This window comes from Epinephelus lanceolatus, chromosome 5 (genome assembly GCF_041903045.1).
Source record: "Epinephelus lanceolatus isolate andai-2023 chromosome 5, ASM4190304v1, whole genome shotgun sequence".
Classification (NCBI taxonomy): domain Eukaryota; kingdom Metazoa; phylum Chordata; class Actinopteri; order Perciformes; family Serranidae; genus Epinephelus; species Epinephelus lanceolatus.
In genome coordinates, this window is record NC_135738.1 from 3,679,971 (window position 1) to 3,694,581 (window position 14,611).

At 39.1% G+C, this 14,611-nt stretch overlaps 1 protein-coding gene across 2 annotated transcripts in view; it reads left to right on the forward strand.

The window, feature by feature from the left end:
• cdhr5b (cadherin-related family member 5b) overlaps positions 1-12,935 on the forward strand; it is a 42,202-nt gene extending 29,267 nt beyond the window's left edge. The window contains exons 13-15 of one of the 2 annotated variants that reach the window (XM_033634595.2): positions 2,632-3,075; positions 10,188-10,357; positions 12,173-12,935. In XM_033634595.2, coding sequence (XP_033490486.2) covers positions 2,632-3,075; positions 10,188-10,357; positions 12,173-12,718 — 1,160 coding nt within the window. In that variant the 3' untranslated portion in view covers positions 12,719-12,935. The remainder of the gene's footprint in view (positions 1-2,631; positions 3,076-10,187; positions 10,358-12,172) is intronic. The other variant, XM_078167620.1, reaches the window with a different exon arrangement.
• The last annotated feature ends 1,676 nt before the right edge of the window (positions 12,936-14,611 follow it).

Below are 14,611 nucleotides of genomic sequence, written 5' to 3' on the forward strand. Positions count from 1 at the left end.
CCCCAAACCTGAGTGTTCTAAGCAGCACATTATGGTGTTTCCTAGCAGCGTCTGTGGCATCAAACATTGAGCATAGCGTTAGTTCAGGCAGGACACGATGTCAAGCTGATCTCAAGAAGCCCAATCAACTGATGGAGCAGCTGATTGATGGAAGGGAGTCAGCTGATAGATCACATGATTCCTTTCTATGCAACTATTGGCGAATCTCATTCAGGGTGCCCTGTTTAAACTGCTCTGGCCTGCCTCCTGTTGCTGCTTCCTCTGCACGCCGCTTTGCAACCTGCCTCCACCCCAGCTCCTCCTTTTCATGTTGTGTCTGACTTATCAATGTCATTTCTGTTTGTCATTGACGCTGCTCTGTTCTGTTCTTCGGGGGTCTTTGCTGCTGCTCTTTCTGCCTTAGGCTTTCGTTGTAGGCGCATGGAAGGGTGTGCTCTACCTGCATAAGGCTTTCCTCGTATTCGCTTGGAAAAGGCTTTTTCTGCGTAGGCCCGAGGAAAGGCAGAGAGGCCCCGGAACAGTCATACCACCAAATATAATACTGCAAATGGAAATAAATTTCTTTTACTAAAGTGTTCCTGGCTGAACTGGGTGTTTCTCACCGACCCATCCCAGCTCAGACCAAAGATTCGTGACCAGACAAGTTGAAACAGGTAACTACTTGCAATGTGCTGTTCTGGAACGTTCTAAAAACTTGCCTGTTCACACCAAAATGGTGTGGTACAAAATGAGTATAACTACATCCAAGCACTAGATAAGCTCTTTGGAGTGTACTGTAGGATTACTGAAGGGCTGCTGGCTGAGGTTTACCACCCTCATCCCATAACACTTGTTTCTTTACACTAATTTTTATTGGCAGTCTTTTTCAAATTGATCCATATGTTTTAAAGGTTTGCTACAGTTCTAACTTCCAGTGAAAGAGCATTTACTTCATTTATTACAAGAGGCTAGAGTTGGGTGATATGGCCAAAATTTTCTACTACTTTGACCATATTTAATCTTATCTCCGAGGGATGGTATATATCACGACAATACAGTAATTGCTCTGTAAATTCAAAGAAGAAATGGTTCAAAATAATCATACCAGACTGAATCACATTTGATTATTTTTCTCTTTTGTTTGGAAGTCCCATATAATCAGGGGTCCATGTCATTGGTCCGACAGCCCATTGGTCTGACATTCCATTAGTCCAACGGTCCACGGTGCTGAACAGCTTCCGACGGGCGTATTTCTACATTGATGGTGCGCCGCGACTGGCTCTGGGTCAGCTGGGAAAGGCTTGAGACGAAGCAGGCTCACGGCTTATGTGTTTGTCACTTTCTTTTTCATTTTAACCCACACCATGATCTTTTCCTGACCCTAACCAAGTGGTTTTGTGCCTAAACCTAACCAGACCTTAACCACAGGGCATCATGATGATTTCAGAACGGACTTCGGAACAATGGGTTTAATATGGTCGGAACAATGAATTGTCGGACCAATGGGCAGTTCCCACAATCATACGGAGTTTGCATGTTCCAGCGTGGGTTTCCTCCAGGTGCTCCAGCTTCCTCCCACAGTCCAAAGACATGCAGGTTAATTGGTGACTCTAAATTGTCCGTAGGTGTGAATGTGAGTGTGAATGATTGTCTGTCTCTATGTGTCAGCCCTGTGATAGTCTGGTGACCTGTCCAGGGTGAACCCTGCCTCTCACCCAGTGTCCGCTGGGATAGGCTCCAGCCCCCCTGCAGGGACCACTAACAGGATAAGGGGTTAAGGAAAATGACTGAATGAATGAATGAATGAATTAAAGAAGAACGCTTACCAGCACACAAGAACAACAAAAACATGTCAGAGACAGCAACAAGCTGCAGCAGCAGCTCGACTCCTAAAAAGAAAAGCGTTTCTTCCTGATGCGAGCGTATTGTTTTTAATTCTTTGCAATGGGAGGGCTGTGTGTTCACACTCTGTGACAAACGAGGTCAAAAAATGTTCAACGCTGCGCTCAGCACTGTCACTTTTTACCCAGCTGTCCAATCACAGTGGAGGAGGGGCGGGACAGAAAGCCTACCACAAAACCCAACTGTCACATTTTCACATATGTTTATTGCTTTGGTTTTTTATTGCGATATCTTATTGGCTGTTGAGAATCATGAAATTTCACTGACTACCATTAAACTTCTGGTATCGTGATACACCCAAATCACCTTGCGACCTTGCGAGGCAGCTGGATTCGTGAGATCGTCTGAGAGTCCTGCCCTGATTTGCTGCTTAGCCTGCCCCAAATAGCTCCCGCGGTAGAAACCATATTGCCAGATCTTTACCAGTAGACACATTTCTACTGTTGCACAATATATACCATCATACCACCCAACCTCTTCTCTGTCAGGCGGTTCTTCCTCTTTGTACACATAATAAATTAGGCTCGAGGTCCGAGCTGCCAACAAACAAAAACAAAGGAGCTCTGTGAGCACATGTTGAGCTCGTTGGATGTTTGTAGCAAATTTTTAAAAATCCTCTCACAGTCAGGTTTGTGCAAATAAATTAAGGTGAAAATTCACTTTGCGTCCAGTCTAAAGCACCTTTAAGGTTCGGACAAAACAGGGACTTGAGGTGAAACCGCTAAGCTTCAAAGTGTGCTCTCCTCCCAGGTCTCAGCACCACCAGTCTGCCTCTGAGCACCACAGGCATCGTGGCCACGACGTCCTCAAGGGAAATCACCACCAACAGCAAGACCACAGACGTTATCATGTCCACCTCCAACCCCAGTTTGTCTACTAACAACGACCTCTCAACCACCATCCCCAGCTCGTCCAGTGAAAGCATCATCTCCACCACTAATCCCAGTATAACCAGTGAAGGCAGCATTTCTACCACCAATCCCAGTTTGACCAGCGAAGGCAGCATTTCCACCACCAATCCCAGTTTGACCAGTGAAGGCAGTATTTCCACCACCAATCCCAGTTTGACCAGCGAAGGCAGCATTTCCACCACCAATCCCAGTTTGACCAGTGAAGGCAGCATTTCCACCACCAATCCCAGTTTGACCAGTGAAGGCAGCGTCTCCACAGCCAGCACAGCTCATCCTCACACAGGTGGTCACATGTTTCTCTCAGCACCTTCAGTCATATCAAATATTTTCCCGTTGAGGGAAGTTAAGCAAACATGAGAGCGATCGTCACATGCGACAAAACATACGCCACCAACCATTATTTAAAAACAAAGTGAGGCAGTCAAAGAGGAAACTTTATTGTCCAATGTAGCGCGAGGTGGCAACCAAAGCAGGAGATAAAAGAGTTCTAAGCTCCTGTGACGACAGAGTTCACGTTATGTTCAAGAGCTGCCTGCGTCGGACAGAAAATGTTTCTTGTTGTTGATGTTCAAAGCGACCAACCACAGAGCTCTGCTTCAGCAGACAGGGACAGTGTTCAGGTCTGAAAAAAGTACCAACCTGAAAGTCGTCCTCCAGCTCAGTGCTAAAGTAGGTCGACATTTTTCTTATTGATGAACACGACCTCAGAAAATTAAAAAAAACCCTCAATAAAGATGAAACAGTACGACATTTCAGGGATGCAACATTTGTGAAATTCTGGAATGATGCATCTGTTTAAAATAACAATTTGGCCCATAGCCAATGCCAGTGTTTTTTTTTTGTTGTTGTTTATTTTGTTTTTGTTGTTATTCATTCCCCCTTTTGTACCAGGGACACAAAGAAATCTTCATCAAGTTTCAGTGAACACATTGTGAGGACAATGTCATTGACCATAGCTCAATACTGATTTTAAACCAAGGGAGCATGAATGCATCATAATTTAACTCAATGAGGCCTCCATCAGCTGTTTAAGTTTCAGCCACCAGCTGCTTACAGCTAACCATACAGCTCTTCTCCTGTAAATACGGATATGTTGTTCACAATGTAACACTATCAGGGACACAATAGGGTGCATCTTAATGTTTCCATAATGAGTTTAAAATCAACAAAAAAAACCTCATAGTATAGTATGTCGTCAAAAATCATCAAAAAACATTATAGTATAGTATGTCGTCAAAAAACACTAAAAAACATCATAGTATAGCATGCTGTCAAAAACCGTGAAAAAAATCTCGTCATGATTTTTGACGACATGCTATACTATGACGTTTTTTCGTGATTTTTGACAACATGCTATACTATGACGTTTTTTCATGATTTTTGACAACATGCTATACTGACGTTTTTTCGTGATTTTTGACGACATACTATACTATGACGTTTTTTCATGATTTTTGACGACATACTATACTATGACGTTTCTTCGTGATTTTTGACGACATACTATACTATGACGTTTTTTCATGATTTTTGACGACATACTATACTATGACGTTTCTTCGTGATTTTTGACGGCATACTATACTATGATGTTTTTGGGTGATTTTTGACGACATGCTATACTATGACGTTTTTGGGTGATTTTTGATGACGTACTATACTATGACGTTTCTTCGTGATTTTTGACGGCATACTATACTATGACATTTTTTCATGATTTTTGACGACATGCTATACTATGACGTTTTTGGGTGATTTTTGACGACATGCTATACTGTGACGTTTTTGGGTGATTTTTGACGACATGCTATACTATGACATTTCTTCATGATTTTTGACGGCATACTATACTATGATGTTTTTTCATGATTTTTGACGACATGCTATACTATGACGTTTTTTCATGATTTTTGACGACGTGCTATACTATGACGTTTTTGGGTGATTTTTGACGACATACTATACTATGACGTTTTTTCATGATTTTTGACGACGTACTATACTATGACATTTTTTCATGATTTTTGACGACATACTATACTATGACGTTTTTTCATGATTTTTGACGGCATGCTATACTATGACATTTTTTCATGATTTTTGACGACATACTATACTATGACGTTTTTTAATGATTTTTGACGACATACTATACTATGACGTTTTTTCATGATTTTTGACGACATACTATACTATGACGTTTTGTCATGATTTTTGACGACATACTATACTATGATGTTTTTTTAGTGATTTTTGACGACATACTATACTATGACGTTTTGTCATGATTTTTGACGACATACTATACTATGATGTTTTTTTAGTGATTTTTGACGACATACTATACTATGACGTTTCTTCATGATTTTTGACGACGTACTATACTATGACGTTTTTGGGTGATTTTTGACGACATGCTATACTATGACATTTCTTCATGATTTTTGACGGCATACTATACTATGATGTTTTTTCATGATTTTTGACGACATGCTATACTGTGACGTTTTTGGGTGATTTTTGACGACATGCTATACTATGACATTTTTTCATGATTTTTTACGACATACTATACTATGACGTTTTTTCATGATTTTTGACGACATACTATACTATGACATTTTTTCATGATTTTTGACAACATACTATACTATGACGTTTTTGAGTGATTTTTGACGACATGCTATACTATGACGTTTCTTCATGATTTTTGATGACATACTATACTATGACGTTTTTTCATGATTTTTGACGACATGCTATACTATGACGTTTTTGGGTGATTTTTGACGACATACTATACTATGACGTTTTTGAGTGATTTTTGACGACATGCTATACTATGACATTTTTTCATGATTTTTGACAACATACTATACTGACGTTTTTTCATGATTTTTGACGACATACTATACTATGATGTTTTTTAGTGATTTTTGACGACATACTATACTATGATGTTTTTTAGTGATTTTTGATGACATACTATACTATGACTTTTTTTTTTGTCGACATGCTATACTTTGACATTTTTTCATGATTTTTGACGACATACTATACTATGACATTTTTTCATGATTTCTGACGATATGCTATACTATGACGTTTTTTCATGATTTTTGACGACATACTATACTATGACGTTTCTTCATGATTTTTGACGACGTACTATACTATGACGTTTCTTCATGATTTTTGACGACGTACTATACTATGACATTTCTTCATGATTTTTGACGGCATACTATACTATGATGTTTTTTCATGATTTTTGACGACATGCTATACTATGACGTTTTTGGGTGATTTTTGACAACATACTATACTATGACGTTTTTGAGTGATTTTTGACGACATACTATACTATGACGTTTTTGAGTGATTTTTGACGACATACTATACTATGACGTTTCTTCATGATTTTTGACGACATACTATACTATGACGTTTTTGGGTGATTTTTGACGACATGCTATACTATGACATTTCTTCATGATTTTTGACGGCATACTATACTATGATGTTTTTTCATGATTTTTGACGACATGCTATACTATGACGTTTTTTAGTGATTTTTGACGACATACTATACTATGATGTTTTTTCGTGATTTTTGACAACATGCTATACTATGACATTTTTTCATGATTTTTGACAACATAATATACTATGACGTTTTTTCATGATTTTTGACGACATACTATACTATGACGTTTCTTCATGATTTTTGACGACGTACTATACTATGACGTTTCTTCATGATTTTTGACGACGTACTATACTATGACATTTCTTCATGATTTTTGACGGCATACTATACTATGATGTTTTTTCATGATTTTTGACGACATGCTATACTATGACGTTTTTGGGTGATTTTTGACAACATACTATACTATGACGTTTTTGAGTGATTTTTGACGACATACTATACTATGACGTTTTTGAGTGATTTTTGACGACATACTATACTATGACGTTTCTTCATGATTTTTGACGACATACTATACTATGACGTTTTTGGGTGATTTTTGACGACATGCTATACTATGACATTTCTTCATGATTTTTGACGGCATACTATACTATGATGTTTTTTCATGATTTTTGACGACATGCTATACTATGACGTTTTTTAGTGATTTTTGACGACATACTATACTATGATGTTTTTTCGTGATTTTTGACAACATGCTATACTATGACATTTTTTCATGATTTTTGACAACATAATATACTATGACGTTTTTTCATGATTTTTGACAACATACTATACTATGATGTTTTTTAGTGATTTTTGACGACATGCTATACTATGACGTTTTTTCATGATTTTTGACAACATACTATACTATGATGTTTTTTAGTGATTTTTGACAACATACTATACTATGACATTTTTTCATGATTTTTTATGACATACTATACTATGATGTTTTTTAGTGATTTTTGATGACATACTATACTATGACATTTTTTCATGATTTTTTATGACATACTATACTATGATGTTTTTTAGTGATTTTTGATGACATACTATACTATGATGTTTTTTAGTGATTTTTGACGACATACTATACTATGACATTTTTTCATGATTTTTTATGACATACTATACTATGATGTTTTTTAGTGATTTTCGATGACATACTATACTATGACTTTTTTTTTTGTCGACATGCTATACTATGACATTTTTTCATGATTTTTGACGACATACTATACTATGACATTTTTTCATGATTTTTGACGGCGTACTATACTATGACATTTTTTGATGATTTTAGATGACATACTCTACTATGACGTTTTGTCATGATTTTTTACGACATACTCTACTATGACGTTTTGTCATGATTTTTGACGACATACTATACTATGACGTTTTTGAGTGATTTTTGACGACATACTCTACTATGACGTTTTGTCATGATTTTTGACGACATACTATACTATGATGTTTTTTAGTGATTTTTGAAGACATACTATACTATGACATTTTTTCATGATTTTTGACGACATGCTATACTATGACATTTTTTCATTATTTTTGACGGCATACTATACTATGACATTTTTTCATGATTTTAGAAGACATACTATGACGTTTTGTCATGATTTTTTACGACATACTATACTATGATGTTTTTTAGTGATTTTTGACGGCATACTATACTATGACATTTTTGATGATTTTTGACGGCATACTACAATATGACATTTTTTGATGATTTTATATGACATACTATACTATGACATTTTTTCATGATTTTACATGACATACTATACTATGACGTTTTGTCATGATTTTTGACGGCATACTACAATATGACATTTTTTGATGATTTTTGACGGCGTACTATACTATGACATTTTTTCATGATTTTACATGACATACTATACTATGACATTTTTTCATGATTTTACATGACATACTATACTATGACGTTTTGTCATGATTTTTGACGACATACTACAATATAACATTTTTTGATGATTTTTGACAGCGTACTATACTATGACATTTTTTCATGATTTTACATGACATACTCTACTATAACGTTTTGTCATGATTTTTTACGACATACTACAATATGACATTTTTTGATGACTTGAGATGACATACTATACTATGACGTTTTGTCATGATTTTTGACGGCATACTATACTATCACATTTTTGATGATTTTTGATGACATACTATACTGTGACATTTTTTCATGATTTTGGACGACATACTACAATATGACATTTTTTGATGACTTGAGATGACATACTATACTATGACATTTTGTCATGATTTTTTACGACATATTATACTATGATGTTTTTTCACGGTTTTTGACGACATGCGATATGACGTTTTTTCATGATTTTTGACGACATACTATACTATGAGTTTCTTTCAAGGTTTTTGATGACATGCTATACTATGATGTCATCAAAAAATGATGAAGTATAGTATACCATCAAAAATCATGAAAATGCATCATAGTATAGTATGTCGTCATAAATTATCAAAAAACGTCATAGTATAGTATGTCATGAAAAATCATGAAAAAAAGTCATAGTATAGCATGTCATGAAAAATCATTAAAAAAAGTCATAGTATAGTATGTCATAAAAATGGTGAAAATATCATTAAGAATTTTATATTTCTGTATGTGATAAAAAATTATTAAGACAGTCACAGTTCAGGATGCCAACAAAGTTTAATAAAAAACGTCCATCATAAAATACCTCACAGTACACTGCCCATATTTAATACACAACTCAGCTGCCATGTCAAATTGTGCCCCCTAACAATCCGTCAGATCAGGAATCACAACTTGTAGATTACAAAGTTTTATTAATGTACAATGGTGACGCTCATTTGACATCAGAAGCAACTCGTACAGACAACAAACAACATACACAGAACATTCACAGCACACCTCAAATACAACAAATAAATAAGACCATAAAAAGAGACATAATCAGCAGCTCAGACCACATTGAAAAGTCCTCATTAAGAAATCTGACTGCTGCAGGAATAACAGACCTGCCTCATCGTTCAGAAAGCTACTGGTTGCTTGGCAACTGGTGACCAACCCTAACCCTAACCTTGGGAGTGTTGTGGGAGTAACGTTCTGTCATCAATGTCAGTGCTGTTAGCTAAAGTCAGGAATCTCTGTGGATAGCTTGGCAGTTTAATGTTGGAAGTGAGACGGAGACGATCATTTGTTTTATGTGTGCACTTTACCTGTGCATCATATTTTGGCTCCTAAATTGGCAGCCAGTCACCAAACTTTGATAATCCTGATTTAACGGTACATGTGATGAATTAATAGTGGACACTATAAAAAGCCACAGCTGTGTGTAGCAGTCAGGCTATAATGACAGCTGTTTTGGTGTAGTAGGAGAACTTTACTGATGCAACACAGGTGTGACAGGTGTAATGACTGGTGGAGCGGGCACAACTACTCATATGCAAGGCATGCGTTCATAAACACAACTTAAAGTTGCGAAATTCTCAGCACAAAAATGTGCTCGCTTACCAAATGGTTCGTCTACGAATATACTACTTACAAAACATCTCTCATGAAAATACACACAACTACTAAACACTGGCTTGTTGTTGTATGTGGTGGAGGTGGAGGTGGAGGTGGAGGAGGGGAAGTTCACTGTCAGCTGGAGTTTAGAAGGACTGATGCCATCCATTGGTCTGATCCAGAGGCAGCAATCCCTTCGTAAGGACCAATCACAGGGCACCACCTGCTGAACACACATTCACAGAGAGATCTGACACACCAGAACATTACAGACTGCAGTTACATTTAAGAGTGGATGCTGACAGGGTTTCAGACTCAGCTGTGTTTTGGTGACACCTATATTTGGTGACCTCTGTCCCTGCAGTGACCGTCCCATCAGGTGGCTACAGGGTGGAGGACATGGCAGCGCTCGGTGCATCCCTGGGCGTCCTGCTGTTCATCTGTGTGGTGGTCATCGTGGTGCTCGCACTTCAGATTCAGAGGGGGAAAGCCGCCTGGGGAAAGATCTATGAAGCCAGCATGTTCCAGAGCTCGGTGAGTTCAGACTGGTTGTTAAAGAACAGGAAGTAGAGAAACCATTTCTGACCATCCAAACTCACCCCTGTCCCTGATTGAAGATACCTGTACTGTAATACTGTTGTTTTAACACATCTGGTGTCTGTGTGTCCAGAGACAAACCTCCCTACAACCACTGGTCAGATTTCCATGAATGTTGCTGTTGATATTCAGTGCTCTCAGAATGAGCCGTGCTTTTGGTCGTCCTTCTTTCCTACAGGACCAGTTTTAGGACAAAATTTCCATTTGAAGAAATCTGAATCTCTTTCAACAATATAATGCTCTGGACAAACGTGTCTGACAATTCAGTACACAATCACTAGACAAGGAGCAGCTGTAAAACGGTCACAGTTATTTTCACAGCCACAAACTCTAGAAATGACTCTTGAAATTCAGTCAAAATTGGATTAACTTGGTCCAATAACATGTGGAAAGTCTAGAAGAGCCGTATGATGAAGTAACTGTGTGTCATTCATGTGAGCGGCGAGTGACTTTTCTTTTGCTAGGATGATGAAGGCATGACCTGCCCAACTCTGCCTTAGGCTCTGATCACACAGGTTGCAAAACGCGAGGCGCACTGCACTGCCTTTTTATTTTTTAGTTGAACTACACTTGTAAAATAACACTTGTTGCGCCTTTTTATTGTTGCCAGGCAACCACCCCATCACCTCCTCACCCTAACCTTTTCGTGTAATCAATCTACTGTTTATTTATTGTATTTATCCTGCAGTAATCAGTGTGTAGCTGCTGCCATGTTGAGGCAGAGGGTGCTGTCTGTAGCTCTGGTTGAGGGTGAGAGGCTGTCAGCAGATAAACAGAGATCTGTGTGGGTACATGAGACCCTAAAAAAGAGGCTGGATCATGGGGAGTACCACCAGTTGGTCCAGGAGCTTCTCCTCCATCATGGACGTTTACAGTACTGCACTTATCTGCTTCCACGCCTGCTGTTATACCGAGTTGGTGGTAAATGTGGTTTGTAAAGTCGTATAGCTCTGGGTATCCAGCAACCACTACCACCAGTTTCTCCTCCATTGTTTACCAACTGTAAACTTGTCGTGACCACCACAGAAGGCCCGCCTCTCAAATCATCTGATTGGACAACGGAAGAAAAGAGGCGGTAACTTGGAGCACCTTTTCCGCTCTGAGTTAACTCAGCGCATTCCAGCAAAAACGCCAGGTGCCTAGAGCGCAGAAACACGAGGCTCGTAGCAACGCAAAAACTATAACAAAAAGCCGCCTCCAGCTGTTAAAACGCTTTCTGTATGATCAGGACCTTACGCTGCCTCTGAATGGCTTACCTTGACTTTCTAACCGTGACCCCGGGCAGGTCATGCTTTCACAATCCTAGGGGGAAAAAAGCGTGCTAGGAGTCAACAGGAAGTCAGCTGGTTGAGTCACGAAGTCTCGGACATGGAATGGTACCCAACGAACGAACGGTACCTTTTTTCGAAACGTTCTCTGTAATAACATGAATGGAATTTTAAACAAGCTGCAGGGGTGAAGACGTAGGTTCACTCCGTCTCCTCCTCTCTAGAGACTGTTTCAAACTTGACAAGATAAACTTTCTAAATGGGTCCTTTAGCTGCGTTCTTAAATCAAATCTGATGCTCTGCTGTTGTTCAAAGTAACAGAGCGTCCTATCTCAGACAGTACCCAGAATATGCTCTGCTGCTATGTAAGGTTGGGACCTAAAAAAAGAGCTCTATTTACCATATTATGGGATGTATTGAACACTGCAGCTTCTCCTGGTCAACAGCAGGACTTTAAACTGTTATGTGTGTTGTGCCTCCACAGCTGGGTCAAGGTTCAGGCAGTCAAAAGGAGGGAATCCAGTACACCAACAAGGCCTTCCAGAACGATGAAGATGGAGACAGCGTCGGCTCTGGCGGTCCTGCAGGGGGACACATGATGGCTGGTGGAGGGGCAAGGGACTTTGCACTCAGTGAGGCCATAGTAAAGACTACAGTGCCGCTGCACGCCCTCCTGCGAGACGACACCAGTCAGGCAGGCTCGGACAAGGCTGACAGTGAGAAGGAGGTGAAACCCATCCTGACTAAGGAGAGACGCATGGATGACGGGTACAAGTCGGTCTGGTTTAAGGAGGATATCGACCCCAACGCCAAGGAGGAGGTGGTCATTATCCCTGACAGCAGAGAGGATGACAGCGAGGAGGAAGACGAGGAGCAGGCCTCCAGCAGCAGAGAGGAGGACGAAGATGACAGCCTGAGGACCCCGAGGGTCGTCTTTAATGACACAGATCTGGACAGTGGACTCGGGGTGAAGATGGAGGATCCAGCAGAGGACTCGGAAGCTGACGACGTGTTGAACATTGATCTGTGAAAGAGACGAGTACACAACGGGAACCGCCCATAATAAAATCTAATGATTTATTAGCAGTGTGTCTTAGCAGTCCATTACAGACGACCAGAGACAGAACCAGGACTGAACACATCCTGCTGAAAGATAAAAACAAGTCAGGTTATTATGAGTCTGAGTTTAATCCATTAGCTGTGTGAAGGTTTAGATTTTAAACAAATAAAATCTTTTACAACCTTTATTCTTTATGTAAATATTTCTTAATCATTACAGTATAAACCTGATTAAAGATATTATGTCCATGAATAAAAGGAGTTTGAGGACACTGAGATCAGTGTGGTGGAAATGCTGGTCGTCCTTGCTAGTATTACAGTTATGGAAGAACTTCAAACTAAATATGTGTATTTGTTGATTTGTGCTTAATAAATCAGACATGTATTTTAAATGTACTCAGCTGTGTGTTAAGGCGTTACAGCACCGGCTCCCAAGCTGTAGTTCCTGACCCCGACTACGGGTCGCCAAAGCTTCACAGGACGTCACGAGGCCTTCTTGATTTTAAGGGTTATAAGAAAACTTTAGAAACATATATACAGTTGGTCTTTATCTCAGGATTTCATTTATTTCTGTGAAGAAAACAAAATGGAACTGTTGTTTTTTAATTTTGATTATTATTCATGACAAACTTTTAATAAAACGCACCTGAACACAAGCTGTACTGACACAAACAGCCTCGTCCTGCATCAGAAAAGTACACAGTTAAAACAACCAATGAGTTAATGCACTGCTCAAAAAATGAAGGCACTTAACTGGTCCCAGTATAGAGACAGAGTGTGTAGGCAGTTCCTGGATGCCACTGACTCACTGATGCCCTGATCCAGGTCTGGGAAAATGAATGAATAATAGGAGGAGGCATCTTTCTTCCTCTCCCTGCGGTTTTGCATCACTTGTGTTTTCCAGTAGAGATACCACACTTACTGGTACTCTGAGTTGATTATTTACTGGTTATATTGGCTGGTCAGTGCTGACAGATGATGCTGAAATCATGTTGTGTAAAAGTAGAAGCTCACAGAGAGAAACAGCAGGTGATAAAAACAGAAACATCTGCTGTCACAGTGTGTGATAATAAAAACCCTCCCTGCTGATACTGACGGCTGTAAAACACGATGACACAAACAAACTCTGAACTTCAGTTAAATGACACACAGCAGCTTCAGTTCAGTGAAGTTTGTCAGCAGAGGAACTAAAAGAATTAACACTCATGTTGAACTTGGAGCAGAAATGAAAGTCTGTTGAGGATTGGGTCAAACCCAAGTGAATTAAATATTGTATAGTCATAAGAATATATCATTAAACTGAGCGATAATGTGCTTTATAATTTCTGTCCTCCAAATTTTCTGTTTTAAGTCAACTCAATTGTATTTAAGAGAGATCACTGTGAATATTAATTTACTGCTTATACTGAGTATGTGGTTAACAGAGTGGCTAATCCCCCCCCTGCTGATGGACCACCATGGGACATTATTTTAGAAAAAATATTTATGGTAGAATAAAGATATTTTTGAGGACTTTTTTTTGCCTTTTGCCACAGCTATAGCGTACGGGGGGGTGAGAGAGTGGGGATGACATGCAGCAACAGGAATCAAACTCAGAATCAATTTCAGTTTCAACACGCTACAGACTCTTCATGCTGCAACACTTAACACGGTCAAAAACCTTCTTGCTTTCCCCGTCACACACCTGCTGCTCATCCCCCGCACCCTGCCTATACTACCTGTTCTTGTGCGCCACCCTGTGTACAAACAAAACTATTTACATGTCGTCACCATCAGTTAAACATGAAAACAAATACAAAGAACGTTACTGTGGCTCTGACAAAGCAGAACTGAGCTTCAGATCATGTTTGATCACAAGAGTAAG